This window comes from Oncorhynchus nerka, linkage group LG20 (genome assembly GCF_034236695.1).
Source record: "Oncorhynchus nerka isolate Pitt River linkage group LG20, Oner_Uvic_2.0, whole genome shotgun sequence".
NCBI classification, from domain to species: Eukaryota; Metazoa; Chordata; class Actinopteri; order Salmoniformes; family Salmonidae; genus Oncorhynchus; species Oncorhynchus nerka.
Genome location: NC_088415.1, coordinates 316,379 through 344,328, shown reverse-complemented (window position 1 = coordinate 344,328; position 27,950 = coordinate 316,379). Strand labels below are relative to the sequence as shown.

At 48.0% G+C, this 27,950-nt stretch overlaps 1 protein-coding gene across 1 annotated transcript in view; it reads right to left on the bottom strand.

The window, feature by feature from the left end:
- Positions 1–53: 53 nt before the first annotated feature.
- Positions 54–27,950, bottom strand: part of LOC115120532 (constitutive coactivator of PPAR-gamma-like protein 2) — a 119,198-nt gene continuing 91,301 nt past the window's right edge. Inside the window, 6 exon segments of the mRNA XM_065005105.1 lie at positions 54–5,005; positions 10,714–10,759; positions 15,541–15,676; positions 15,846–16,003; positions 16,005–16,108; positions 23,420–23,629. Coding sequence (XP_064861177.1) covers positions 4,763–5,005; positions 10,714–10,759; positions 15,541–15,676; positions 15,846–16,003; positions 16,005–16,108; positions 23,420–23,629 — 897 coding nt within the window. The 3' untranslated portion in view covers positions 54–4,762.

The window sequence follows — 27,950 nt, the reverse complement described above, 5'->3', positions numbered from 1 at the left end:
TTACTAACTGGGCCCAAACAGAAAGATCAAAAGAACACACTGACAGCGCTAAGTTCATTTTTTTCCTATAAGAATAAATTTTATTTCAGCACTGGATGTCATTTCCCAACAAACATGACCATCTTTACATCATCACGCCTCTCCTTCCTTCCTGTTCCTGTCCTCTGACATCACTTCCTCCACAGCCATAAGAATATAAAAGCCCTCTCCACAACAACATTCTGGTGTTTCCATTTAGCTAACAATGACAAATTATACCAATAAATATCATAACAGCAATAATCATAATAATGAAGAGGAATCCTTTACGGATGTTGTTGTTTAGGGGGGGTGTGGCTTACAGTACATGATGTACTCACATTCCCGCTAGTTTACATGATGTACTGTAGTATACATGTTAGTTGGTTGAGAAGGTGATGTAGTAGTACAGAGATTTAGACTGACACCTGGATGATGTCATAAAATAATCATGTGACCTGGCCATGTGACCTGAATTGACTGGCCATCTCCCTGGCAGCATCCCAAACGACATCCTGTTCCCTTTCTAGAACACTACTCGTGACGAGGACCATGAGAGTCTCAGAAATGAAAACCTTCCTGCACCACAAGGTATAAAGTAGTGCACTATTATAGGGAACAGGGTGCCATTTGGAATGTCTCATTGTCTCTTTTCCCTGCAGGCTCATCTTGTCTGGACCAGTCAGTCGGTGTAGCTATTCATCCATCCATGTACTGACACATAACAGTCCTACAGCATCCAACACAGTTCTGTTCTACTCATCACAAAACTCCACTCAATAGGGGTAAACCAATCACACGTGCTGTGACGTCATCATAGAATCTCTTGATAGGTCATTGGTTTGGGGCATACCATCATGGCAGGGAAACGGGGGAGGGGGACTTTGGTTCTCAGGGTGGTAATGTGAGACTTCTAACTCTGTGCAAAGTTCAGCTTCACTTGACGAGTTGACCATTAAATCTTTATAAGGGACGATAAACAGAATATACCAACGTAGTGCAGAGACCATGATTATTTTAAAATGTTTTGACGTGCGATACTTAACTTAGTAACAACGGCGAAGTGGTCTTTAAACGAACGATGGCGTAATATCAAATACGGAGAAGGATCATATATTGAATGGTTTCAGTTTACATCTCTATGGTTGGCTAAAGCCTCTCCAAACGAACGCTTTCAGTTTACATCTCTATGGTTGGCTAAAGCCTCTCCAAACGAACGCTTTCAGTTTACATCTCTATGGTTGGCTAAAGCCTCTCCAAACGAACGCTTTGATAGAAGGGTTAGAAGAGACATTCAAAATAGTAAGAAAAAACACAGTTTAAAGTACAATTGAATAAAACAGTTTGATTTCTTTTTGTTGTTTACTTTTTTCCTTCCAGATTCTGGCTAGTTTACAGAGAAACTGATAATCACTAAGAAAAGTTCATCACGATATAGAATATTAGTGGGGGTGGTTAGGGGCGGGGTCAGAAAACAGCCAATAGAAACGGTCCTAGAGGGAACAGAGAGCACAGAGACATGAGCAAGAGATATTTAACGTGTATATTGGTACTGTGTGGTTGGAGATATGTACTGTGTATATTGGTACTGTGTGGTTGGAGATATGTACTGTGTATATTGGTACTGTGTGGTTGGAGATATGTACTGTGTATATTGGTACTGTGTGGTTGGAGATATGTACTGTGTATATTGATACTGTGTGGTTGGAGATATGTACTGTGTATATTGATACTGTGTGGTTGGAGATATGTACTGTGTATATATGTATGTAAGTATCGTTAGGAACGAGTCGACAGGGTTGTGTGTAATTTTGTCAGATAGTGGAGTGACATAAATAAGCTCACCACTCCTCCTGGCTGAAGAGCCATACTCATGACCTGCAGTGGTCCGTTTTATTGTACTACAGTAATGAAAGGTTAAAGGTTAAAGTATTATACTGTATATGTATGTATGAGTCGTAGTCGTCTAGTCATGCTGGGTATTATATGACCAGTGGGGCTCTTCTCCATCCAGGTTCAACTCTGTCTGCTAGATATCCCTAAAATATTGTTGTTCCAAATACTTGATGAGGAATTAATTCCAAAACTCTCTATTTGCTTGTAAACAGTCCCACAACACAGTCATGAGCCGCAGAAATCCAAACCCATGTGGGTTGAAGTGCTGTCTCTATTCAGATGTTACGGTTGTTCTGGCAACTGTGCGCTCTGCGGGGGTTATTTCCATTCTACTACGGTAGTTTGGCCTGCAATTGGACTACTTAGCAGCCAGACCTTTTCTGTTTGTGTCAACTACAGTCCTGTAGAACTTAGTCCAACACGGTTACTATTGTCTGACAGTCCTGTAGAACTTAGTCCCTGCTATCTCTCTGTAGTCTCCTACTAACATTAACTGATTCCTCTCTGCTATCTCTCCGTAGTCTCCTACTAACATTAAAACTGATTCCTCTCTTCTATCTCTCTGTAGTCTCCTACTAACATTAACTGATTCCTCTCTGCTATCTCTCCGTAGTCTCCTACTAACATTAAATCAAGTCAATACTCTGATTGGTCTCAGAGGAGACCTATTAAAATGATACTTTATCCTCTACTATAATGATGACAACATAAAGAGTTTAACATTAAAACTATTTAGGATCTTTAGATTGTGGGCGGAACATGCAACTGTTCTCACCTTAAACCCCTGCTGATTGGCTAAGTGGTTTGGGGGAAGTGCTTCCTGTTAGATAAAGAGCTTAGAATGCTGGGCTATCGCCGTGGAAACTGCTAACCAATCACCAGGCGGTGCTACCAGGCCTGTCCTGATTGGCCAGCCAGCTGACAAGGCTAGTGTGGGCCTATGCTTTGGGACTTCATCAGGTCTTGTCTCTAAAGGCAACCTACCCCCTATAATGCACTGCTTCTGATGCACTACGCAGGGAATGCCATTTCAGATGCAGCCTTGGGTTCATTTAGACAAGGTGCCAGTCAGAAGAGGAGCTTGGTAGCGTCAGCACTCTGACCTTTAAGCCCTGACCCTCCCGTCCTCTGACGTGGCACCATACTTGGCCCATAGAGAATGATAGAGGCCTCTACTGGCCAACAGGCCGTATTAGCCTGGGCAGCGCCATTGAGCGCTTCCACCATTTTAATGTAGTCGACTGTGTGGGCCTCCCAACTTCATTGGCTGATCCCTCCTGGTGACCCTGTTGAAGTCATGTCAAACTGGGAGGGATTAGCTAACTGTGAAGAAAATAGACTACTTTAAAATGAAGCTAGGCTCAATAGAGCTGCCCATACTGTTATAGATGCAATAACGGTACAGATACAAAGATGTCCTCTATCTCTGATCGCGTGAATGTTTTGACCTGCTAGAGGATTCCTTTTAAAACTAAATGTGCTTCTTCTGAAGACCACGCCGTTCTAGGGCTGCACCATATTGGCGCATTTGATTTACTTTGAACACATATTACAATTTGACCTGTGATCGATCAAAACACAGTTGGAACCAGAGAAATATAATGATTTATATTAAGAAGCTAAGTGGAAAGCAGCATCATTCTATTTTGGAACAATGTGTTGACTGCATTTGACTTAACAGAACAGCATGGAAGCTTCTAGTGAATCTAACAGAAGAGGAACTGTGCTGCTTGAGTTGTAGGAAGCAGCCGCAAGAGGAGAGGGACGACAGAGTCAACTATAATAACGGACCGTACACGCGGCTGAGTGGGGTTGCAAAATATTGCGATATGGATATTGCACATGTCAATATTGCGGTTTGGATGAATTGTGCAGCCCTACTCTGATCACATTCAAACAGGTCTCGTTTGCACAACACAAAGGCCATGTTAAAATAGACCTTGAGGTCAATGATCAAAGTGATTTCCTAGGTCGCAAGGGACTTCATCAGGTCAGACAAACTGTCTAGGGGTCTGGTCAATAATAATCAATATTAAATCAATGAATCCAACATTAGTAAGTGCTCTCTGTTGGGATATACAATCAGAGCATAGGGGATATAATCTAATATAGGGGTAAGAGCTTCCATACGTTGGAGCGTCAGGTTAAGGTGCGTACATACATTACATCTGTGGTCAGGGGGTCTAAATACAGCTGGGCTAGGCTAACTTAGCATGATAACATATTAGGGCAAGTGCTCATGTTATTCAAGGTGTGGGCTACGTTAGCATGCTAATGCATTAGCGGTGCGGCGGTGCAAATGCTACTGAAGGGTTAGAGCAATGCAAACACGCGCTCTGGGTGGTTAGTGGCGCGGCTAACACTAATAAATCATTATTGGTGGTAAACCGGGCTTATTTAGCACACAAACACTGCACTCATTCATTCGTCATCCTCCTCTGACACTTCTAGAGTCCAACACTCCTGGAACTCTGAGCTCACCATGAGGTCCCTATGGCAACAACCGACACACCCGGCAACCAAACCCAGGCACCTAGCCAACAGTGTGTAGTAGTGTCGACGTTAGTGTATCTAAACACACTACTACTAAACACCGTAGTTCAAGTCTAACCGCAAGGATCCCGGCAGGAATATTAACAGTAGGGAGGGACCATCAGAACATCATGAGACAGTGGGCTGGGGTTACTATAGCGACGGGCCATGGGGGCGGTGCTTTAGGTAGGCAGGGGCTAACATACATATGGACTCATGGAGAAACACCTCTGATCGTTAAGATAAAATAAAACTACATGACAAAATCAAGGGGCAGCTTTTTCAGAACACCCTGGTGCATTCTGGGAAAGCCTCATCACGCCTCCTTCGTTAGTGTTCCGTCTGAAGGACAGTCGTCAAGGCAACAGGGGGCCTCCTCTGTTTGGTTGTCTCTGCTTGCTAAGGCACACGGGATTGGATGGGCCAGTGGGGGCAGATCCAGAGGCTGGCCAATACCGGAGGCTGCAGGGCTGCCATTCAGCTGCTGGGTCACGGCCCCAGAGTTAGGCTCCTCCTCCTCCTCAGGCTTGGTGGGGCTGCTGGAGGAGGGGGAATGTGTCTGGGGGAGGAGAGGAGAGAGAGTTCATGTTTACCTAGAGTTAGTTAGCTACAGCTACCTCTCTTTAGTAAAGAGCCTTCTTTACATATGGTTATACCAGAACTGTGATTTGGTTGGTAATGTCATTATTTTTTATTTAAATTGTTAGTAAAGTCACAATCAATCTCATTAAATCATTGTTGAAAACAGTATTAGGCCTAGTTAATTATTTAATCTAGTCTACAAATGATTTTCTAACTGGTAGGCCTATGTTTGTCTTGTCAAAAATAATCAGATAATATTTATATTAGCCTTCAAGGCTATTATTGTTTTATCTCATTATCTGGACATTATTCCATCATTCCGTTTTCACGAGTTACCACAGTCACAAAGTCCTTGTCACATGAGCCGAATACAACAAGAGTAGACTTTACCGTGAAATGCTTACTTACAAGCCCTTAACCAACAGTGCAGTTCAAGAAGAGTTAAGAAAATATTTACCAAATTAACTAAAGTAAAAAAAATAATAAAATGTAACAAAATAACAATAACGAGACTATTTACAGGGTCAATGTGCGGGGGTACAGGTTAGTCGGGGTCATTTGTAAATGTAGGTAGGGATGAAGGGACTATCCATAGATAATGAACAGTGAGTAGCAGCAGTGTACAAAACCAATGGAGGGGGGGGTCAATGGAATAGTCCGGTGGCCATTTGATTAATTGTTCAGCAGTCTTATGGCTTGGGAGTAGAAGCTGTTAAGGAGCCTTTTGGACCTAGACTTGGGGCTCCGGTACCGCTTGCCGTGCGATAGTAGAGAGAACAGTCTATGACTTGGGTGACTGGAGTCTCTGACAAATTTTTGGGCTTTCCTCTGACACTGCCTATTATACAGGTCCTGGATGTCAGGAAGCTTGGCCCCAGTGATGTACTGGGCCGTACGCACTACCCTCTGATATACAGGTCCTGGATGGCAGGAAGCTTGGCCCCAGTGATGTACTGGGCCGTACGCACTACCCTCTGATATACAGGTCCTGGATGGCAGGAAGCCTGGCCCCAGTGATGTACTGAGTCGTACGCACTACCCTCTGTAGCGCCTTACGGTCAGATGCCGAGCAGTTGCCGGTCCTCCTTTTCCTGTAGTCCACGATCAGCTCCTTTGTCTTGCTCACGTTGAGGGAGAGGTTGTGGTCCTGGCACCACACGGCCAGGTCTCTGACCTCCTCCCTATAGGCTGTATCGTCTTTGTTGTCATCATCAAACTTAATGATGGTGTTTCTACTCGTGCCTGGCCGTGCAGTCATGAGTGAACAGGGAGTACAGGAGGGGACTGAGCACACACCCCTGAGGTGCCCCCGTGTTGAGGATCAGAATGACGGATGTGTTGTTACCTACCCTCACCACCTGGGGGTGGCCCGCCAGGAAGTCCGGGATCCAGTTGCAGAGGGAGGGGTTTAGTCCCAGGGTCCTTAGCTTAGTGATGAGCTTTGAGGGCACTATGGTGTTGAACGATGAGCTGTAGTCAATGAATAGCATTCTCACATAGGTGTTCCTTCTGTCCAGGTGGGAAAGGGCAGTGTGGAGTGCAATAGAGATGGCATCATCTGAGGACCTGTTGGGGCAGTATGCACATTGGAGTGGGTCTAGGGTTTCTGGGATGATGGTGTTAATGTGAGCCATGACCAGCCTTTCAAAGCGCTTGATGGCTACAGACGTGAGCGGGAGCCATTTAGGCAGGTTACCTTAGTGTTCTTGGGCACAGGGACTATGGTGGTCTGCTTGAAACATGTTGGTATTACAGACTAGAACAGGGAGAGGTTGAAAATGTCAGTGAAGACACTTGCCAGTTGGTCAGCGCATGCTCGGAGTACACATCCTGGTAATCCGTCTGGCCCTGTGGCCTGGTGAATGTTGACCTTTTTAAAGGTCTTACTCACATTGGCTGCGGAGAGCGTGATCACATTTAATCCTAGTAAAAATGCCTGTCTTAGGACAGTTAGGATCACCACTTTATTTTAAGAATGTGAAATGTCAGAATAATAGTTATTTCAGCTTTTATTTCCTTCATCACATTCCCAGAGGGTCAGAAGTTTCAGTTCTACCCACACATTTTCTATAGGATTGAGGTCAGGGCTTTGTGATATAATTCAATGACTTTGTTGCCCTTAAGCCATTTTGACACAACCTTGGAAGTATGCTTGGGCTCATTGTCCATTTAGAAGACCCATTTGCGACCAAGCTTTAACTTCCTGACTGATGTCTTTAGATGTTGCTTCAAAATATTCACATCATTTTCCTACCTCATGATGCCATCTATTTTGTGAAGTGCACCAGTCCCTCCTGCAGCAAAGCACCCCCACAACATGATGCTGCCACCCCCGTGCTTCACGGTTGGGATGGTGTTCTTCGGCTTGCAAGCATCCCCCTTTTTCCTCTAAGTCTGGCTTTTTTATGGCGGTTTTGGAGCAGTGGCTTCTTCCTTGCTGAGCGGCCTTTCAGGTTATGTCGATATAGGACTCGTTTTACTGTGGATATAGATACTTTTGTACCTGTTTCCTCCAGCATCTTCACAAGGTCCTTTGCTGTTGTTCTGGGATTGATTTGCACTTTTCGCACCAAAGTACATTCATCTCTAGGAGACAGAACGTGTCTCCTTCCTGAGCGGTGTGACGGCTGTGTGGTCCCATGGTGTTTATACTTGTGCACTATTGTTTGTACAGATGAACGTGGTACCTTCAGGCGTTTGGAAATAGCTCCCAAGGATGAACCAGATTGTGGAGGTCTACATTTCTTTTTCTGAGGTTTTGGCTGATTTCTTTTGATTTTCCCATGATGTCAAGCAAAGAGGCATTGAGTTTGAAAGTAGGCCATGAAATACATCCACAGGTACACCTCTAATTGACTCAAATGATGTCAATTAGCCTATCAGAAGCTTCTAAAGCCATGACATAATTTTCTGGAATTTTCCAAGCTGTTTAAAGACACAGTCAACTTAGTGTATGTAAACTTCTGACCCACTGGAATTGTGATATAGTGAATTATAAGTGAAATAATCTGTCTAAACAATTGTTAGAAAAATTACTTGTGTCATGCACACAGTAGATGTCCTAACCGACTTGGCAAAACTATCATTTGTTAACAAGAAATGTGTGGAGTGGTTGAAAAACTAGTTTTAATGACTCCAACCTAAGTGTATGTAAACTTCAGACTTCAACTGTAGATATTCCATTAAAATCAGCTGTTTCCAGCTACAATAGTCATTTACAACATTAACAATGTCTACACTGTATTTCTGATCAATTTGATGTTATTTTAATGGACAAAAAAATGTACTTTTCTTTCAAAAACAAGGACATTTCTAAGCGACTCCATATTTTTGAATGGTATGTAAATATACATATTAAACCCTTTTTTTGAGTGAAGTACCTTCATACTTCCATTCCCTTTAAAAGGCAGTAGCGGTTACCTTCAGAGGAGGCCCTTGTGGGGGTGGTAGAGCAGTAGCGGTTACCTTCAGAGGAGGCCCTTGTGGGGGTGGTAGAGCGGTAGCGGTTACCTTCAGAGGAGGCCCTTGTGGGGGTGGTAGAGCAGTGGGGGTGGTAGAGCAGTAGCGGTTACCTTCAGAGGAGGCCCTTGTGGGGGTGGTAGAGCAGTAGCGGTTACCTTCAGAGGAGGCCCTTGTGGGGGTGGTAGAGCAGTAGCGGTTACCTTCAGAGGAGGCCCTTGTGGGGGTGGTAGAGCGGTAGCGGTTACCTTCAGAGGAGGCCCTTGTGGGGGTGGTAGAGTGGTAGCGGTTACCTTCAGAGGAGGCCCTTGTGGGGGTGGTAGAGCAGTGGGGGTGGTAGAGCAGTAGCGGTTACCTTCAGAGGAGGCCCTTGTGGGGGTGGTAGAGCGGTAGCGGTTACCTTCAGAGGAGGCCCTTGTGGGGGTGGTAGAGCAGTGGGGGTGGTAGAGCAGTAGCGGTTACCTTCAGAGGAGGCCCTTGTGGGGGTGGTAGAGCGGTAGCGGTTACCTTCAGAGGAGGCCCTTGTGGGGGTGGTAGAGCGGTAGCGGTTACCTTCAGAGGAGGCCCTTGTGGGGGTGGTAGAGCGGTAGCGGTTACCTTCAGAGGAGGCCCTTGTGGGGGTGGTAGAGCGGTAGCGGTTACCTTCAGAGGAGGCCCTTGTGGGGGTGGTAGAGCGGTAGCGGTTACCTTCAGAGGAGGCCCTTGTGGGGGTGGTAGAGCGGTAGCGGTTACCTTCAGAGGAGGCCCTTGTGGGGGTGGTAGAGCGGTAGCGGTTACCTTCAGAGGAGGCCCTTGTGGGGGTGGTAGAGCGGTAGCGGTTACCTTCAGAGGAGGCCCTTGTGGGGGTGGTAGAGCAGTAGCGGTTACCTTCAGAGGAGGCCCTTGTGGGGGTGGTAGAGCAGTAGCGGTTACCTTCAGAGGAGGCCCTTGTGGGGGTGGTAGAGCAGTAGCGGTTACCTTCAGAGGAGGCCCTTGTGGGGGTGGTAGAGCGGTAGCGGTTACCTTCAGAGGAGGCCCTTGTGGGGGTGGTAGAGCGGTAGCGGTTACCTTCAGAGGAGGCCCTTGTGGGGGTGGTAGAGCAGTGCCCACCATAGTGTTGGTGAGTCTCCCCTTTCCAGCGCCTATGTTTTTATTCACAAACTGAGATGGAACTCAGGTCTATAGACTCATTCCATGGTTGATCATCAGTAGGCTATGCCTAGCCTAACAAATCCCATTCAAAGAGTAGGCTATGCCTAGCCTAACAAATCCCATTCAAAGAGTAGGCTATGCCTAGTCTAACAAATCCCATTCAAAGAGTAGGCTATGCCTAGTCTAACAAATCCCATTCAAAGAGTAGGCTATGCCTAGCCTAACAAATCCCATTCAAAGAGTAGGCTATGCCTAGCCTAACAAATCCCATTCAAAGAGTAGGCTATGCCTAGTCTAACAAATCCCATTCAAAGAGTAGGCTATGCCTAGCCTAACAAATCCCATTCAAAGAGTAGGCTATGCCTAGCCTAACAAATCCCATTCAAAGAGTAGGCTATGCCTAGTCTAACAAATCCCATTCAAAGAGTAGGCTATGCCTAGCCTAACAAATCCCATTCAAAGAGTAGGCTATGCCTAGCCTAACAAATCCCATTCAAAGAGTAGGCTATGCCTAGTCTAACAAATCCCATTCAAATGGAAAAAAGGAAATGAAGATTTTGAAACAATAAGACACAGAGTTTGTGCTGCAAAAGGTCCATTCTTATCCCACATTGGAGAGGAGACAAAAACCACGTTAGGACCTAGCTGACATTTTGCTCTGGTCTCTTCTACAAGCTACATTGTTCTCTTGCATTAAGTTAATAGTCTACCTACCACATATGTATAGACCATTGAGGCGAAGGCCAATAGGGAACAGACCATTTGGTATGTTGCCCTACTGTGTGCTCACTGCACAGCCCTGTTGTGTGCTCACTGCACAGCCCTACTGTGTGCTCACTGCACAGCCCTACTGTGTGCTCACTGCACAGCCCTACTGTGTGCTCACTGCACAGCCCTACTGTGTGCTCACTGCACAGCCCTACTGTGTGCTGCCAGACTCAAATATGCCAAAACATATTTTGTGACATCATGATATCGTCAGTCAACGATGGCAGTCAAACATCGTCGATAAAATGGCCCAACCTTAATGACTTGGCAGTCACCTTAACCTTAATGACTTGGCAGTCACCTTAACCTTAATGACTTGGCAGTCACCTTTTTAACTCCTCGTCCTGCTTTCGCTGGGATGTCCTTACCCCTTCTGGAGAGAGGGACAGAGAGCGAGACATAGAGAGAGACACGGGGAGCGAGAGAAACAGGAGGAGCGAGAGACGGGGAGAGAGAGACGGGGAGAGAGAGAGAGACGGGGAGAGAGAAAGACGGGAGAGAGAGAGAGACGGGGAGAGAGACGGGGAGAGAGAGAGAGACGGGGAGAGAGAGAGAGACGGGGAGAGAGAGAGAGAGACGGGGAGAGCAAGAGAGAGACGGGGGAGAGAGAGAGACGGGGAGAGAGAGAGACGGGAGACGGGGAGAGAGAGACGGGGAGAGAGAGAGAGAGACGGGGAGAGAGAGAGAGAGACGGGGAGAGAGAGAGAGAGACGGGGAGAGCAAGAGAGAGACGGGGAGAGAGAGAGAGAGACGGGGAGAGAGAGAGACGGGGAGAGCAAGAGAGAGACGGGGAGAGAGAGAGACGGGGAGAGCAAGAGAGAGACGGGGAGAGAGAGAGACGGGAGACGGGGAGAGAGAGAGACGGGGAGAGAGAGAGACGTGGAGAGAGAGAGACGTGGAGAGAGAGAGAGAGAGACGGGGAGAGAGAGAGAGAGATGGGGAGAGAGAGAGAGAGACGTGGAGAGCAAGAGAGAGACGGGGAGAGAGAGAGACGTGGAGAGAGAGAGACGGGGAGAGAGAGAGAGAGAGACGGGGAGAGAGAGAGAGACGGGGAGAGAGAGAGACGGGGAGAGAGAGAGACGGGGAGAGAGAGAGACGTGGAGAGAGAGAGACGGGGAGAGAGAGAGAGAGAGACGGGGAGAGAGAGAGAGACGGGGAGAGACAGAGACGGGGAGCGAGAGAGAGACGGGGAGCGAGAGAGACGGGGAGCGAGAGAGAGAGACGGGGAGAGAGAGATGGGGAGAGAGAGAGACGGGGAGCGAGAGAGACGGGGAGCGAGAGAGACGGGAGCGAGAGAGATGGGGAGAGAGAGAGAGAGAGACGGGGAGCGAGAGAGACGGGGAGCGAGAGAGATGGGGAGAGAGAGAGACGGGGAGAGAGAGAGAGAGACGGGGAGCGAGAGAGAGAGTGACGGGGAGCGAGAGAGATGGGAAGCGAGAGAGAGAGAGAGAGAGAGAGAGAGAGAGAGACGGGGAGAGAGAGAGAGAGACGGGGAGAGAGAGAGAGAGAGACAGAGACGGGGAGAGAGAGAGACGGGGAGAGAGAGAGAGAGAGACGGGGAGAGAGAGAGAGACGGGGAGCGAGAGAGAGACGGGGAGAGAGAGAGAGAGAGACGGGGAGAGAGAGAGAGAGACGGGGAGGAGAGAGAGAGAGACGGGGAGCGAGAGAGAGAGAGACGGGGAGCGAGAGAGAGAGAGACGGGGAGAGAGAGAGAGACGGGGAGCGAGAGAGAGAGAGACGGGGAGAGAGAGAGAGAGACGGGGAGCGAGAGAGAGAGACGGGGAGAGAGAGAGACGGGGAGCGAGAGAGAGAGACGGGGAACGAGAGAGAGAGAGACGGGGAGAGATGGGGAGAGAGAGAGACGGGGAGAGAGAGAGAGAGAGACGGGGAGCGAGAGAGACGGCGAGAGAGAGAGACGGGGAGCGAGAGAGAGAGACGGGGAGAGAGAGACGGGGAGCGAGAGAGAGAGACGGGGAGAGAGAGAGACGGGGAGAGAGAGATGGGGAGAGAGAGAGACGGGGAGAGAGAGAGAGAGACGGGGAGAGAGATATGGGGAGAGAGAGAGACGGGGAGAGAGAGAGAGAGACGGGGAGAGAGAGATGGGGAGAGAGAGAGACGGGGAGAGACAGAGACGGGGAGCGAGAGAGAGACGGGGAGCGAGAGAGACGGGGAGAGAGAGAGACGGGGAGAGAGAGATGGGGAGAGAGAGAGACGGGGAGAGCGAGAGAGAGAGAGACGGGGGGAGAGAGAGAGAGAGACGGGGGAGAGAGAGAGACGGGGAGAGAGAGAGACGGGGAGAGAGAGAGAGACGGGGAGCGAGAGAGAGAGACGGGGAGCGAGAGAGAGAGACGGGGAGAGCGAGAGAGAGAGAGACGGGGAGAGAGAGAGACGGGGAGCGAGAGAGAGACGGGAGAGCGAGAGAGAGAGAGACGGGAGAGAGAGACGGGGAGCGAGAGAGAGAGACGGGGAGAGAGAGAGAGAGACGGGGAGAGCGAGAGAGAGAGGGGGAGAGCGAGAGAGAGAGAGACGGGGAGAGCGAGAGAGAGAGAGACGGAGAGAGAGAGACGGGGAGAGAGAGAGAGAGAGAGACGTGAGAGAGAGAGAGACGGGGAGAGAGAGAGAGACGGGGAGAGAGAGAGAGAGACGGGGGGAGAGAGAGAGACGGGGAGAGCGAGAGAGAGACGGGGGAGAGAGAGAGACGGGGAGCGAGAGAGAGAGACGGGGAGAGCGAGAGAGAGAGAGACGGGGAGAGATAGAGACGGGGAGAGAGAGAGAGATGGGGAGAGAGAGACGTGGAGAGAGAGACCGAGAGAAAGAGAGACGGGAGAGAAAGAGAGACGTGGAGAGAGAGAGAGACGGGGAGAGAGAGAGAGACGGGGAGAGAGAGAGAGAGACGGGGAGAGAGAGAGAGACGGGGAGAGAAAGAGAGACGTGGAGAGAGAGAGACGGGGAGAGAGAGAGACGGGGAGAGAGAGAGACGGGGAGAGAGAGAGAGACGGGAGAGAGAGAGAGACGGGGAGAGAGAGAGAGACGGGGAGAGAGAGAGACGGGGAGAGAAAGAGAGACGGGAGAGAGAGAGACGGGGAGAGAGAGAGAGACGGGGAGAGCAAGAGAGACGGGGAGAGAGAGAGAGACGGGGAGAGAGAGAGAGACGGGGAGAGCAAGAGAGACGGGGAGAGAAAGAGAGACGTGGAGAGAGAGAGACGGGGAGAGAGAGAGAGACGGGGAGAGAGAGAGACGGGGAGCGAGAGAGAGAGAGACGGGGAGCGAGAGAGATGGGGAGAGCGAGAGAGAGAGAGAGCGAGAGAGAGAGAGAGAGAGAGAGAGAGAGAGAGAGAGAGAGAGACGGGGAGAGAGAGAGAGAGAGAGAGAGAGAGACGGGGAGCGAGAGAGAGACGGGGAGAGAGAGAGAGACGGGGAGAGAGAGAGAGAGACGGGGAGAGAGAGAGAGACGGGGAGAGAGAGAGAGACGGGGAGGAGAGAGATGGGGAGGAGAGAGAGAGAGACGGGGAGCGAGAGAGAGAGACGGGGAGCGAGAGAGAGAGAGACGGGGAGAGAGAGAGAGACGGGGAGCGAGAGAGAGAGAGACGGGGAGAGAGAGAGAGAGACGGGGAGCGAGACGGGGAGAGAGAGAGACGGGGAGCGAGAGAGAGACGGGGAGCGAGAGAGAGAGACGGGGAGCGAGAGAGAGAGAGACGGGGAGAGAGAGATGGGGAGAGAGAGAGAGACGGGGAGAGAGAGAGAGACGGGGAGCGAGAGAGACGGCGAGAGAGAGAGACGGGGAGCGAGAGAGAGAGACGGGGAGAGAGAGAGACGGGGAGCGAGAGAGAGACGGGGAGCGAGAGAGAGAGACGGGGAGAGAGAGAGAGAGAGAGACGGGGAGCGAGAGAGAGAGACGGGGGAGAGCGAGAGAGAGAGAGACGGGGAGAGAGAGAGACGGGGAGCGAGAGAGAGAGACGGGGAGAGCGAGAGAGACGGGGAGAGAGAGAGACGGGGAGCGAGAGAGAGACGGGGAGAGAGAGAGAGAGAGACGGGGAGAGCGAGAGAGAGAGACGGGGAGAGCGAGAGAGACGGGGAGAGCGAGAGAGAGAGAGACGGGGAGAGAGAGAGACGGGGAGAGAGAGAGAGAGAGAGACGTGGAGAGAGAGAGAGACGGGGAGAGAGAGAGAGACGGGGAGAGAGAGAGAGAGAGACGGGGAGAGAGAGAGAGAGAGAGAGACGGGGAGAGAGAGAGACGGGGAGAGCGAGAGAGAGACGGGGAGAGAGAGAGACGGGGAGCGAGAGAGAGAGACGGGGAGAGCGAGAGAGAGAGAGACGGGGAGAGAGAGAGACGGGGAGAGAGAGAGAGATGGGGAGAGAGAGACGTGGAGAGAGAGACCGAGAGAAAGAGAGACGGGGAGAGAAAGAGAGACGTGGAGAGAGAGAGAGACGGGGAGAGAGAGAGAGACGGGGAGAGAGAGAGACGGGGAGAGAAAGAGAGACGTGGAGAGAGACGGGGAGAGAGAGACGGGGAGAGAGAGAGAGACGGGGAGAGAGAGAGAGACGGGGAGAGAGAGAGACGGGGAGAGAGAGAGACGGGGAGAGAAAGAGAGACGTGGAGAGAGAGAGACGGGGAGAGAGCGAGACGGGGAGAGCAAGAGAGACGGGAGAGAGAGAGACGGGGAGAGCAAGAGAGACGGGGAGAGAAAGAGAGACGTGGAGAGAGAGAGAGACGGGGAGAGAGAGAGAGACGGGGAGAGAGAGAGAGACGGGGAGAGAGAGAGACGGGGAGAGAAAGAGAGACGGGGAGAGAGAGAGACGGGGAGAGAGAGAGAGACGGGGAGAGAGAGAGACGGGGAGAGAGAGAGACGGGGAGAGAGAGAGGTTATATTATATAGACGGGGAGAGATCAGTAAAAGGTTATATTATATATAGACGGGGAGAGATCAGTAAAAGGTTATATTATATAGACGGGGAGAGATCAGTAAAAGGTTATATTATATAGACGGGGAGAGAGAGAGGTTATATTACATATAGACGGGGAGAGATCAGTAAAAGGTTATATTATATAGACGGGGAGAGATCAGTAAAAGGTTATATTATATAGACGGGGAGAGATCAGTAAAAGGTTATATTATATAAACAGCTTCATTTAAAGAGCAGCCAGAGTCTCACCCTCTCCCTGCTCCGACCGACACCACCTGCATGTTGAGCCCCCCTCTGCCACGCAGTGGTTTGTTCCCGGCCCACTGGCCCACCACCATGCCGGCTATCTCCAACTTCCCTCCCTGAGGGGGGATCGACTGCAGACCTGGGGAGACAGACCGGATGAGAATGTTTTCCATAACTGTTGAACCTATCAGTACAATGATGATCTGGGTGTTTCTAATCTGTCAAACAAACACCAAGGCTTGTCTATATATGTGTGAACTGCGTGTATACTGTGTATGCGTGTGTGTATGCGTTTGTTTGTTGTTTACCTGGGAAGCCTCTGGGTCGATGCTGGGCTGGGTGGTGGTGAGGATGATGAGGGTGGTGGTGAGGATCATTTGGGTGGTGGTGAGGATGATGAGGGTGGTAGTGGGGGGGGCATGTTACCCATGGGCCGGGGGGTAGAGGGGGTAGGGGGTAGAAGGGGAGGGCGGAGGAAGGAAAGAGGGGGGAGAGGGGGAGGAGGACGAGTAAAGTTGATGCCATCTAGAACGGCCTGACGCATCTTCTCCACACGAGACACCAGCTCCTCCTGAAGGAGAGGACAAGGAGAGTAGAGAGAGATATACACATTGAGACCCCCAGGATAGAGAAGAGAGAGAGAGAGAGAGATACACATTGAGACCCCCAGGATGGAGAGGAGAGAGAGAGATATACACATTGAGACCCCCAGGATGGAGAAGAGAGAGAGATACACATTGAGACCCCCAGGATGGAGAGGAGAGAGATATACACGTTGAGACCCCCAGGATGGAGAAGAGAGAGAGAGATACACATTGAGACCCCCAGGATGGAGAGGAGAGAGAGAGAGGTATACACATTGAGACCCCCAGGATGGAGAAGAGAGAGAGATATACACATTGAGACCCCCAGGATGGAGAAGAGAGAGAGGTATACACATTGAGACCCCCAGGATGGAGAAGAGAGAGAGATATACACATTGAGACCCCCAGGATGGAGAAGAGAGAGAGAGATACACATTGAGACCCTTCAGGATGGAGAGGAGAGAGAGATATACACATTGAGACCCCCAGGATGGAGAGGAGAGAGAGAGATATACACATTGAGACCCCCAGGATGGAGAGGAGAGAGAAAGAGAGATATACACGTTGAGACCCTTCAGAATGGAGAGGAGAGAGAGATATACACATTGAGACCCCCAGGATGGAGAGGAGAGAGAGATATACACGTTGAGACCCCCAGGATGGAGAGGAGAGAGAAAGAGAGATATACACATTGAGACCCCCAGGATGGAGAGGAGAGAGAGAGAGATACACGTTGAGACCCCCAGGATGGAGAGGAGAGAGAGAGATATACACATTGAGACCCCCAGGATGGAGAGGAGAGAGAGAGATACACGTTGAGACCCCCAGGATGGAGAAGAGAGAGAGATACACGTTGAGACCCCCAGGATGGAGAGGAGAGAGAGAGATATACACATTGAGACCCCCAGGATGGAGAGGAGAGAGAGAGATACAGGTTGAGACCCCCAGGATGGAGAGGAGAGACAGATACACGTTGAGACCCCCAGGAATTCGCAACTTCCGGCGCCGACAGAGATGGCCGCCTCGTTTCGCGTTACGAGGAAACTACGCAGTATTTTGTTTTTTCACGTGTTATTTCTTACATTGGTACCCCAGGTAATCTTAGGTTTCATTACATACAGTCGGGAGGAACCACTGAATATAAGAGCAACGTCAACTCACCATCATTACGACCAAGAATATGACTTTCCCAAAGCGGATCCTGTGTTCTGTCCACCACCCAGGACAATGGATCGGATCCCAGCCGGCGATCCAATACAACGTCGACGTAAAAGGGGCAGACGAAGCGGTCTTCTGGTCAGGCTCCGGAGACGGGCACATCACGCACCGCTCCCGAGCATACTACTCGCCAAAGTCCAGTCTCTTGACAACAAGGTTGGTGAAATCCGAGCAAGGGTAGCATTCCAGAGAGACATCAGAGACTGTAACGTTCTTTGTTTCACGGAAACATGGCTCACTCGAGACACGCTATCGGAGTCAGTACAGCCAGCTGGTTTCTTCACACATCGCGCCGACAGAAACAAACATCTTTCTGGTAAGAATAGGGGCGGGGGGGGGATGCCTTATGATTAACGAGACGTGGTGTGGTCCCAACAACATACAGGAACATACAAGTCCTTCTGTTCACCTGACTTAGAATTCCTCACATTCAAATGTTGACCGCATTATCTTCCAAGAGAATTCTCTTCGATTATAATCACAGTCGTATATATCCCCCCCAAGCAGACACATCGATGGCCCTGAATGAACTTAATTTGACTCTATGTGAACTGGAAACCACATATCCTGAGGCTGCATTCATTGTAGCTGGGGATTTTAACAAGATAATCTGAAAACAAGACTCCCAAAATTCTATCAGCATATCGATTGTGCTACCAGGGCTGGTAAAACCCTGGATCATTGTTATTCTAACTTCCGCGACGCATATAAGGCCCTCCCCCGCCCTCCCTTCGGAGAAGCTGACCACGACTCCATTTTGTTGCTCCCTGCCTATAGACAGAGACTAAAACAGGAAGCTCCCGCGCTCAGGTCTGTTCAACGCTGGTCCGACCAATCTGATTCCACGCTTCGATCACATGGACTGGGATATGTTCCGCATTGCGTCCAACAACAACATTGACGAATACACTGATTCGGTGAGCAAGTTTATTAGCAAGTGCATAGGCAATGTATTACCCACAGCAACTATTAAAGCATTCCCAAACCAGAAACCGTGGATTGATTGCAGCATTCGCACGAAACTGAAAGCGAGAACCACTGCTTTTAATCAGGGCAAGGTGACCGGAAACATGACCGAACACAAACAGTGTAGCTATTCCCTCCGCAAGGCAATCAAACAAGCTAAGCGTCAGTATAGAGACAAAGTAGAATCTCAATTCAACGGCTCAGACACAAGAGGTATGTGGCAGGGTCTACAGTCAATCACGGATTACAAAAAGAAAACCAGCCCCATCGCAGACCAGGATGTCTTGCTCCCAGACAGACTAAATAACTTTTTTGCCCGCTTTGAGGACAATACAGTGCCACTGACACGGCCAGCTACCAAAACCTGCGGACTCTCCTTCACTGCAGCCGACGTGAGGAAAACATTTAACTTGTTTGCGACAGGGGGCATTTTCACTTTGGATGAATAGCGTACCCAGAGTGAACTGCCTCCTACTCAGTCCCAGATGCTAATATATGCATATTATTATAAGTATTGGATAGAAAACACTCAGTTTCTAGAACTGTTTGAATGATGTCTGTGAGTATAACAGAAATCCAACTGGAAGTGGGAAATCTGAGGTTTGTAGTTTTTGAACTCACCCCTATCGAATACACAGTGGGATATGGGTTATTTTGCACTTCCTAAGGCTTCCACTAGATGTCAACCATCTTTAGAATGTTGTTTCAGGCTGCTCATGTGAAGTGGGGCCGGATGCTATTGGACATAAATGATGGACATTATCGAACAAAACAAGCATTTATTGTGGAACTTCGATTCCTGGGAGTGCATTCTGATGAAGATCATCAAAGGTAAGTGAATATTTATAATGCTATTTATGAATAATGTTGACTACCCAACATGGCGGATATTTTTCTGGCTGGGTGGGCTCTGAGCGCCGTTCTCAGATTATGCTTGTTCCATAAAGTAAAAAAAATAATCTGACACAGCGGTTTTGCATTAAGGAGAAATTTAGATAAAGTTCCCATGTATAATAGTTGAATTTTCATCAACATGTATTATAAGTATTTCTGTGAATTCATGTTGCTCTCTGCAATATCACGGCATGTTTTGGAACTACTGAACATAACACGCCAATGTAAAATAAGATTTTTCGACATAAATATGAACTTTACCGAACAAAACATACATGTATTGTGTAACATGAAGTCCTATGAGTGTCATCTGATGAAGATCAAAGGTTAGTGATGAATTTTATCTCTATTTGTGCTTTTTGTGACTCCTCTCTTTGGTTGGAAAAATGGCTGGGTTTTTCTGTGCGTTGGTGGTGACCTAACAATCGTTTGTGGAGCTTTCACTGTAAAGCATTTTTTAAATCAGACACTGTGGCTGGATTAAAGATAATTTTATCTTTAAAATGGTGCTTAATACTTGTATGTTTGAGAAATTTGATTTATTTGGCACCCTGCAATTCCATTGGCTGTTGGCGAGGGGTTCCGCTAGCGGAACGGGTTTCCCGTCTGCAGGCCCAGACGGCATCCCCAGCCGCGTCCACAGAGCATGCGCAGACCAGCTGGCTGGTGTGTTTACGGACATATTCAATCAATCCTTATCCCAGTCTGCAGTTCCCACTAAACGACTACCGCCCCGTAGCACTCACTTCCGTCATCATGAAGTGCTTAGAGAGACAGGTAGGACTAAATAAACAGGTAGGACTAAACCCTACGCTGCTCACTATACAACAGGTAGGTCTAATCCTGGATGCTGATTGGTTAAGACCGTGTTCCAGCCAGTGTCTATTCCACAAGTTACCCCAGAATAAGGCTATGACATTGAAATGCCTATTTACTCTGTTCCATCTCACAGCGCAATTCACTGTCATCAGCCCAGCCAGGCAATTTATGAACTTGATCTCCACTTTAAAAAAGCATCTAGATATTATCTCCCCTTGCTTATAGCTACAATTTGTTTTTCATAAATGGAGATTTGTATAACTATTGCAGTCTGTCTATCTGACATTTGCAACACTGTTTCAATATTGAAATTCGATCTCCACTGTTCCATAGTTAAAGGGTCTGTGCTATCCGGGATAATTGGTACATCCCTACACCACTGAAGTTGACATTTGAAATGGTTAAGGTTTGGGTTATGGTTAGAACAAGGCTATGGACATCCCAAGGATCCCGGATAGCACTGACCATAGTTAATGAACATTTTAAGCGAGACAGACAGGTTTTTCAGCCAGTCGAAATCATGAATCAGCATGAGAATAATTTTTATGGATACAGTGTTTTCGGGAAAGTATTCAGACCGCTTCACTTCTTCCACATTTTGTTACGTTACAGCCTTACTCTAAAATGGGTTTAATAAAAACATGTCCTCAATCTACACACAATACCCCAAAATGACTAAGCAAAAACAGGCATTTTTTGTGTGCAAATTCATTCAAAATAAAAACAGAAACACCTTATTTACATAAGTATTCAGACCCTCAGAAACAAGATTCTCTGGTCTGATGAAACCAAGATTGAACTCTTTGGCCTGAATGCCAAGCATCACGTCTGGAGGACGTGTGGTGGTGGCCGCATCATGCTGTGGGGATGTCTTTCAGCAGCAGGGAATGGGAGACTAGTCAGGATCATGGGAATGATGAACGGAGCAAAGTACAGCGAGATCCTTGATGAAAAGCTGTTCCAGAGCAGGACCTTAGACTGGGGCGAAGGTTCACCTTCCAATAGGACAACGACCCTAAACACACAGCCATGACAAAGCAGGAGTGGCTTCGGGACAAGTCTCTGCATGTCTTTGAGTGGCCCTGCCAGAGTCCAGACTTGAACCCGATCGAACATCTCTGGAGACCTGAAAATAGCTGTGCAGCGACGCTCCCCATCCAACCTGACCGAGTTTGAGAGGACCTGCAGAGAGGAATGGGAGAAACTCCCCAAATACAGGTGTGCCAAGCTTGTAGCGTCATACCCAAGAAGACTTGAGGCTGTAATCGCTGCCGAAGGTGCTTCAAAGTACTGAGTAAAGGGCCTGAATACTTATGTAAATGTCATTTCAGTTTTTTATTTTTAATACGTTTGCAAAAAATTCTAAAAATCTGTTTTTACTTTGTCATTATGGGGTATTGTGTGTAGATTGATGCAGTGGGAATCCATTTTAGAATAAGGCTGTAACGTAACAAATTGTGAAAAAAGTCAAGGGGTCTGAATACTTTCCAAATGCACTGTATAGTGTACACTGTATACACTGCACAAAGATATGTCCATAGATAAACAGGAACAACGAAATGTAGCTAGTTTGCTGTGTAGTGTTTGTGTTAGCTGTGTTGTTGCATAGGTAGCAAGGGGGAAAGGTCAGGTTAAGGTGAAAGCACCAATTTGTAAGTCGCTCTGGATAAGAGCGTCTGCTAAATGACTTAAATGTAATGTAAATGTAGGTAGCAAGGGGGAAAAGGTCAGGTAGCAAGGGGGAAAGGTCAGGTAGCAAGGGGGAAAAGGTCAGGTAGCAAGGGGAAAGGTCAGGTAGCAAGGGGAAAAGGTCAGGTAGCAAGGGGGAAAAGGTCAGGTAGCAAGGGGGAAAAGGTCAGGTAGCAAGGGGGAAAGGTCAGGTAGCAAGGGGGGTCAGGTAAAGGTCAGGTAGCAAGGGGGAAAAGGTCAGGTAGCAAGGGGGAAAGGTCAGGTAGCAAGGGGGAAAAGGTCAGGTAGCAAGGGGTAAAAAAGGTCAGGTAGCAAGGGGAAAAGGTCAGGTAGCAAGGGGGAAAAGGTCAGGTAGCAAGGGGGAAAGGTCAGGTAGCAAGGGGGAAAGGTCAAAAAAAGGTCAGGTAGCAAGGGGAAAAAAAAGTCAGGTAGCAAGGGGGAAAGGTCAGGTAGCAAGGGGAAAGGTCAGGTAGCAAGGGGGTCAAAAAAGGTCAGGTAGCAAGGGGGAAAGGTCAGGTAGCAAGGGGGAAAGGTCAGGTAGCAAGGGGGAAAGGTCAGGTAGCAAGGGGGAAAGGTCAGGTAGCAAGGGGGAAAGGTCAGGTAGCAAGGGGGAAAGGTCAGGTAGCAAGGGGGAAAGGTCAGGTAGCAAGGGGGAAAAGGTCAGGTAGCAAGAGGGAAAGGGTCAGGTAGCAAGAGGGAAAGGTCAGGTAGCAAGAGGGAAAGGTCAGGTAGCAAGGGGGAAACGTCAGGTAGCAAGGGGGAAAAGGTCTGTCACCAGTCAACAAATGACCAGTGAACCTTGGCTGGAAACAATGCAATGGAACGAACGCCTAGACGGCTTGGGTAGCAACCTCAGGACTATCTCCCCTGGAAAGGATGAAATAGTAGGAATAAATGAATGTTAATCATTTTAATATGCTGGTAGCCGTTGTATAAAAGTGATAATGGCCTCAATAACGTGGTTTGGAGGATATATTGGCACGGTCTGTCGGCCCGAGACAAAACACACCGTACCTCCTCCAAACCACAGCTTCTCGGGCATTATCACTAAAATAGAATTGTCACTGCTCACTGGGGAGAACGGCGCTAACTTTGAACGTTAAATTAAATCCCCAGAATACAAAATACATTTGGGCCCATTTACAAAGCTAACAGACTGAATTACAACATCTACCATGTGCAAAAGTGTCCTGTTCCTGATGGTGTATTCCTGAGTCTTCCCCTTTAAATTGATGGTGTATTCCTGAGTCTTCCCCTTTAAATTGATGGTGTATTCCTGAGTCTTCCCCTTTAAATTGATGGTGTATTCCTGAGTCTTCCCCTTTAAATTGATGGTGTATTCCTGAGTCTTCCCCTTTAAATTGACATAAAAGTGTTGACTAGGGGGCTTTTCTAAGTACAGGAATATTAAGGTTTAAAATAGCTAGTGTCAACACTTAAGTACAGGAATATTAAGGTTTAAAATAGCTAGTGTCAACACTTAAGTACAGGAATATTAAGGTTTAAAATAGCTAGTGTCAACACTTAAGTACAGGAATATTAAGGTTATAATATTGTAGAGCATAATCAAATTAATGTTATTTAAGGCAAAGAAAACAATGTTTTAAATTTAAGTTAGTAGCACCCTCTTGAATTGCCCCATTTTACCCTGCATTCTAGAGCAGGTAGTGAACGCGTTGCCATGTTTCTGTCCGGCTCCCACACACACCTACCTGTCCTTCACACATGTCGAACAGGGCCAGTCGGTCTCGGCCGGCGCGGGCCAGTTTGGTCTGGAAGAGTTTCCCGTCGAAGAAGCCCCAGGGGCAGCAGTGTTCCCATGGTAACGGCTGACCACACACGTCATTGACCAACAGAGCAGTGTCCACGCCCGCCATGAAGAGAGACGCCAGCTGGACTCCCCGACTGTCTACCTTCTCCACCTACAGAGATACACACAAAATTACATGCAACAATTTCAATGATTTTACTGAGTTTACAGTTCATAAGGAAATCAGTAAAAATACATTCATTAGGCCCTAATCTATGGATTTTACATGACTGGGCAGGGGCACAGCCATGGATCGGCCTGGGAGGGCATAGGCCCACCCACTGGGAGCCAGGCCCACCCACTGGGAGCCAGGTCCAGCCAACCCCAAACAAAAAGGGGTTTTATTACAGACAGAACTACTCTGCAGTTTGGTCAGCTTTCCGGGTGGCTGATCTCAGACGATCCAGGGTTGGCGTGGCAACACGTGGTCTGCGGTTGTGAGGCCGGTTGGACGTACTGCCAAATGTTCTTAAACAACGTTGTAGAGATGGCTTATGGTAGAGAAATGAACATTAAATTATCTGACAACAGCTGTGGGAGACATTCCTGCAGTCAGCATGCCAACTGCACGCTCCTTAAAACTTCAGACATCTGTGGCGTTGTGTTGTGTGACAAAACTGCACATTTTAGAGTGGCTTTTTTTTGTGCCCCAGCACAAGGTGCACCTGTGTCATGATCATGCCATTTAACCAGCTTCTTGATATGCCACACCTGTCAGGTGGATGAATGATCTTGGCGAAGGAGAAATGCTCACTGGCAGGGATGTAAACAAATGTATGTACAACATTTCTGGGATGTTTTATTGCAGCTCATGGGATCAACACTTGTATGTATGAATTGTGTTAGTTGTTTTGGATATGATTTAGGCCTATATGATCAGCACTACTTTCTAAGAGAACCTTTATCCTGTCTTCTCTTGAGATTAAAGTCATATTTAGATTTACTGCCAGATATAAATTGCCACAATGACATTTGTTCCTCAAATTAGGTATTTTATTGGCTCTGCTCCTTTGGACACTTAGGGTACGGAAACCAATGTTCTGTGGGTGGGATTGTCAGAGGAGGGGGCAGGATGTTTGTGAGTCAGAGTTGGTAGGGTTTCAGAGCTGTCAATCAATCACTGTGGGTGGGACTTGAGGGAAGGCTGTTTTTCTTTAGCAATGTAGTAAAGTAAAAGTTGTCAAAAAATATAAAATAGTAGAGTACAGATACCCCCCAGAAAACTACTTAAGTAGTACTTTAAAGTATTATTTTAAAGTACTTGCCAGTGTAGCCTAGTGATGGGTTGTTCATGAATGAAATGCTCTTTTTGAATAGATATTTTAGGTAAATGGAACCGAATCACATCAGTGAGAAAGACATTCATTTGGCTCCCTAATTAGCATACTGGTAGGCTACGACTGCTTTTTGCCGATTATCTGCACATAAATTATGAATACATTTGAAGATGTTGAATCCCAACTGCAGGAACAATAGGTAATGGAGAGAGAGCCTCACTGTGGTCCAAAATATAATAAAATAAATAATGTATACATTTTCCCTGATACCCAAAAGTACTCGCTACACCCGCAATAACATCTGCTAAACACGCATGTGACCAATAAAATGTGATTTGATTAGATTTTTATTAGACATTTTGAATGCTTAGCAGGACAGGAAAATTGCCTAATTCACCCACTTAAAGAGAAAATTCTTGGTCATCCCTACTGCATCTGATCTGGCGGACTCACTAAACAGAGAAAATCCTTGGTCATCCCTACTGCCTCTGATCTGGAGGACTCACTAAACAGAGAACATCCCTGGTCATCCCTACTGCCTCTGATCTGGAGGACTCACTAAACAGAGAACATCCCTGGTCATCCCTACTGCCTCTGATCTGGAGGACTCACTAAACAGAGAACATCCCTGGTCATCCCTACTGCCTCTGATCTGGAGGACTCACTAAACAGAGAACATCCCTGGTCATCCCTACTGCCTCTGATCTGGCGGACTCACTAAACAGAGAAAATCCTTGGTCATCCCTACTGCATCTGATCTGGCGGACTCACTAAACACATGTGACTCACCACCTGGATTCGGTAGCAACATTTGAAATGATGTTTTTACACTGGATAAAAGTAGAGACTCGGAGCTACAAAATGGTATTTCATACACTACAGTTGAGGAACAATGGGAAAGTAATTCTGCTTTGAAAGTTGATCAACTTGTAAACTCCTTTTGCCTTTGAATGTTTGGGTATCTAGTGAAGAGCCCTTCTTTGTCTACACCCATTCAGCATGGTTCACACCCTCTTAAGCTTTAGCCCCACCCATTCAGCATGGTTCACACCCTCTTAAGCTTTAGCCCCACCCATTCAGCATGGTTCACACCCTCTTAAGCTTTAGCCCCACCCATTCAGCATGGTTCACACCCTCTTAAGCTTTAGCCCCACCCATTCAGCATGGTTCACACCCTCTTAAGCTTTAGCCCCACCCATTCAGCATGGTTCACACCCTCTTAAGCTTTAGCCCCACCCATTCAGCATGGTTCACACCCTCTTAGCTTTAGCCCCACCCATTCAGCATGGTTCACACCCTCTTAAGCTTTAGCCCCACCCATTCAGCATGGTTCACACCCTCTTAAGCTTTAGCCCCACCCATTCAGCATGGTTCACACCCTCTTAAGCTTTAGCCCCACCCATTCAGCATGGTTCACACCCTCTTAAGCTTTAGCCCCACCCATTCAGCATGGTTCACACCCTCTTAAGCTTTAGCCCCACCCATTCAGCATGGTTCACACCCTCTTAAGCTTTAGCCCCACCCATTCAGCATGGTTCACACCCTCTTAAGCTTTAGCCCCACCCATTCAGCATGGTTCACACCCTCTTAAGCTTTAGCCCCACCCATTCAGCATAGTTCACACCCTCTTAAGCTTTAGCCCCACCCATTCAGCATCGTTACCACCCTCTTAAGCTTTAGCCCCACCCAACTCGTTTCACTCTTGGAGTGCACGCAAACTTGACGCTCTGGCCGATGATTTGTTTACCTCTGGATAACATGAAAACAGCCTAACCAGCTCTGCTGGCTACAATTACATTATGTTTTTTTTCAGACGTTTACTGACACCGGCCATATTCAACAGGTGTTGTATACACGTCACGTAACGTTAGCTAACGAGCCAGCCAGCTAACGTTAGCTAGCGAGACAGACAGCTAACGTTAGCTAGTTAAACAACAATAAACACAGTGCCAACAATGCCACAGTGCTGGGAGCTAACCAACCAGGTGCAATGTTAGCTAGCTAACATTAGGCTCTAACTAGAACAGAAAACAGCTCTGGGATACGAATAATACAGTCAGCAAGGGAGCCAGCCAGCTAACGTTAGCTAGCTAGCTAACAGTACACTTTAGCTTGAAATGAAACCACTTTCTGCCCAAATTAGAAATGTGTAATATCTGAAAATTTAGCTAGCTATAGCTAGACTATCTTACCTGTATACATCATCATCCATGATGGACACGTCTCCCTGTCAGGATATCACCATTGCCCTTAGTTTGAAGATGTAATCCAGATGTAACTTCTCAGATAGAGTTCAGTGTGTCAAATTGGAGGGTGTGTTGTCCGGACCTCTGACAGTCTCTATGGGGGTGCCACAGGGTTCAATTCTCAGGCCGACTCTTTTCTCTGTATACATCAATGATGTCGCTCTTGCTGCTGGTGATTCTATGATCCACCTCTATGCAGACGACACCATTCTGTATACTTCTGGCCCTTCTTTGGACACTGTGTTAAGCATCTCTAATCTAAAATTAAATCTAGAATTGGCTTCCTATTTCGCAACAAGGCCTCCTTCACTCATGCTGCTAAACATATCACCGTAAAACGGACTACCGATCCTCGACTTCGGCGATGTCATTTACAAAATAGCCTCTAACATTCTACTCAGCAAATTGGATGCAGTCTATCACAGTGCCATCTGTTTTGTCACCAAAGCCAGATATACTACCCACCAGTGCGACCTGTACGCTCTCGTTGGCTGGCCCTCGCTTCATACTCGTCGCCAAACCCACTGGCTCCAGGTCATCTATAAGTCTTTGCTAGGTAAAGCCCCGCCTTATCTCAGCTCACTGTTCACCATAGCAACACCCACCCATAGCACGCGCTCCAGCAGGTATATTTCATTGGTCATCCCGAAAGCCAACTCCTCCTACGGCCGCCTTTCATTCCAGTTCTCTTCTGCCAACGACTGGAACGAATTGCAAAAATCACTGAAGCTGGAGACTTCTATCTCCCTCACTAGCTTTCAGCATCAGCTGTCAGAGCAGCTTACCGATCACTGCACCTGTACACAGCCCATCTGTAAATAGCCCACCCAACTACCTCATCCCCATATTGTTATTTATTTTTGCTCCTTTGCACCCCAATATCTCTACTTTCACATAATCTGCACATCAC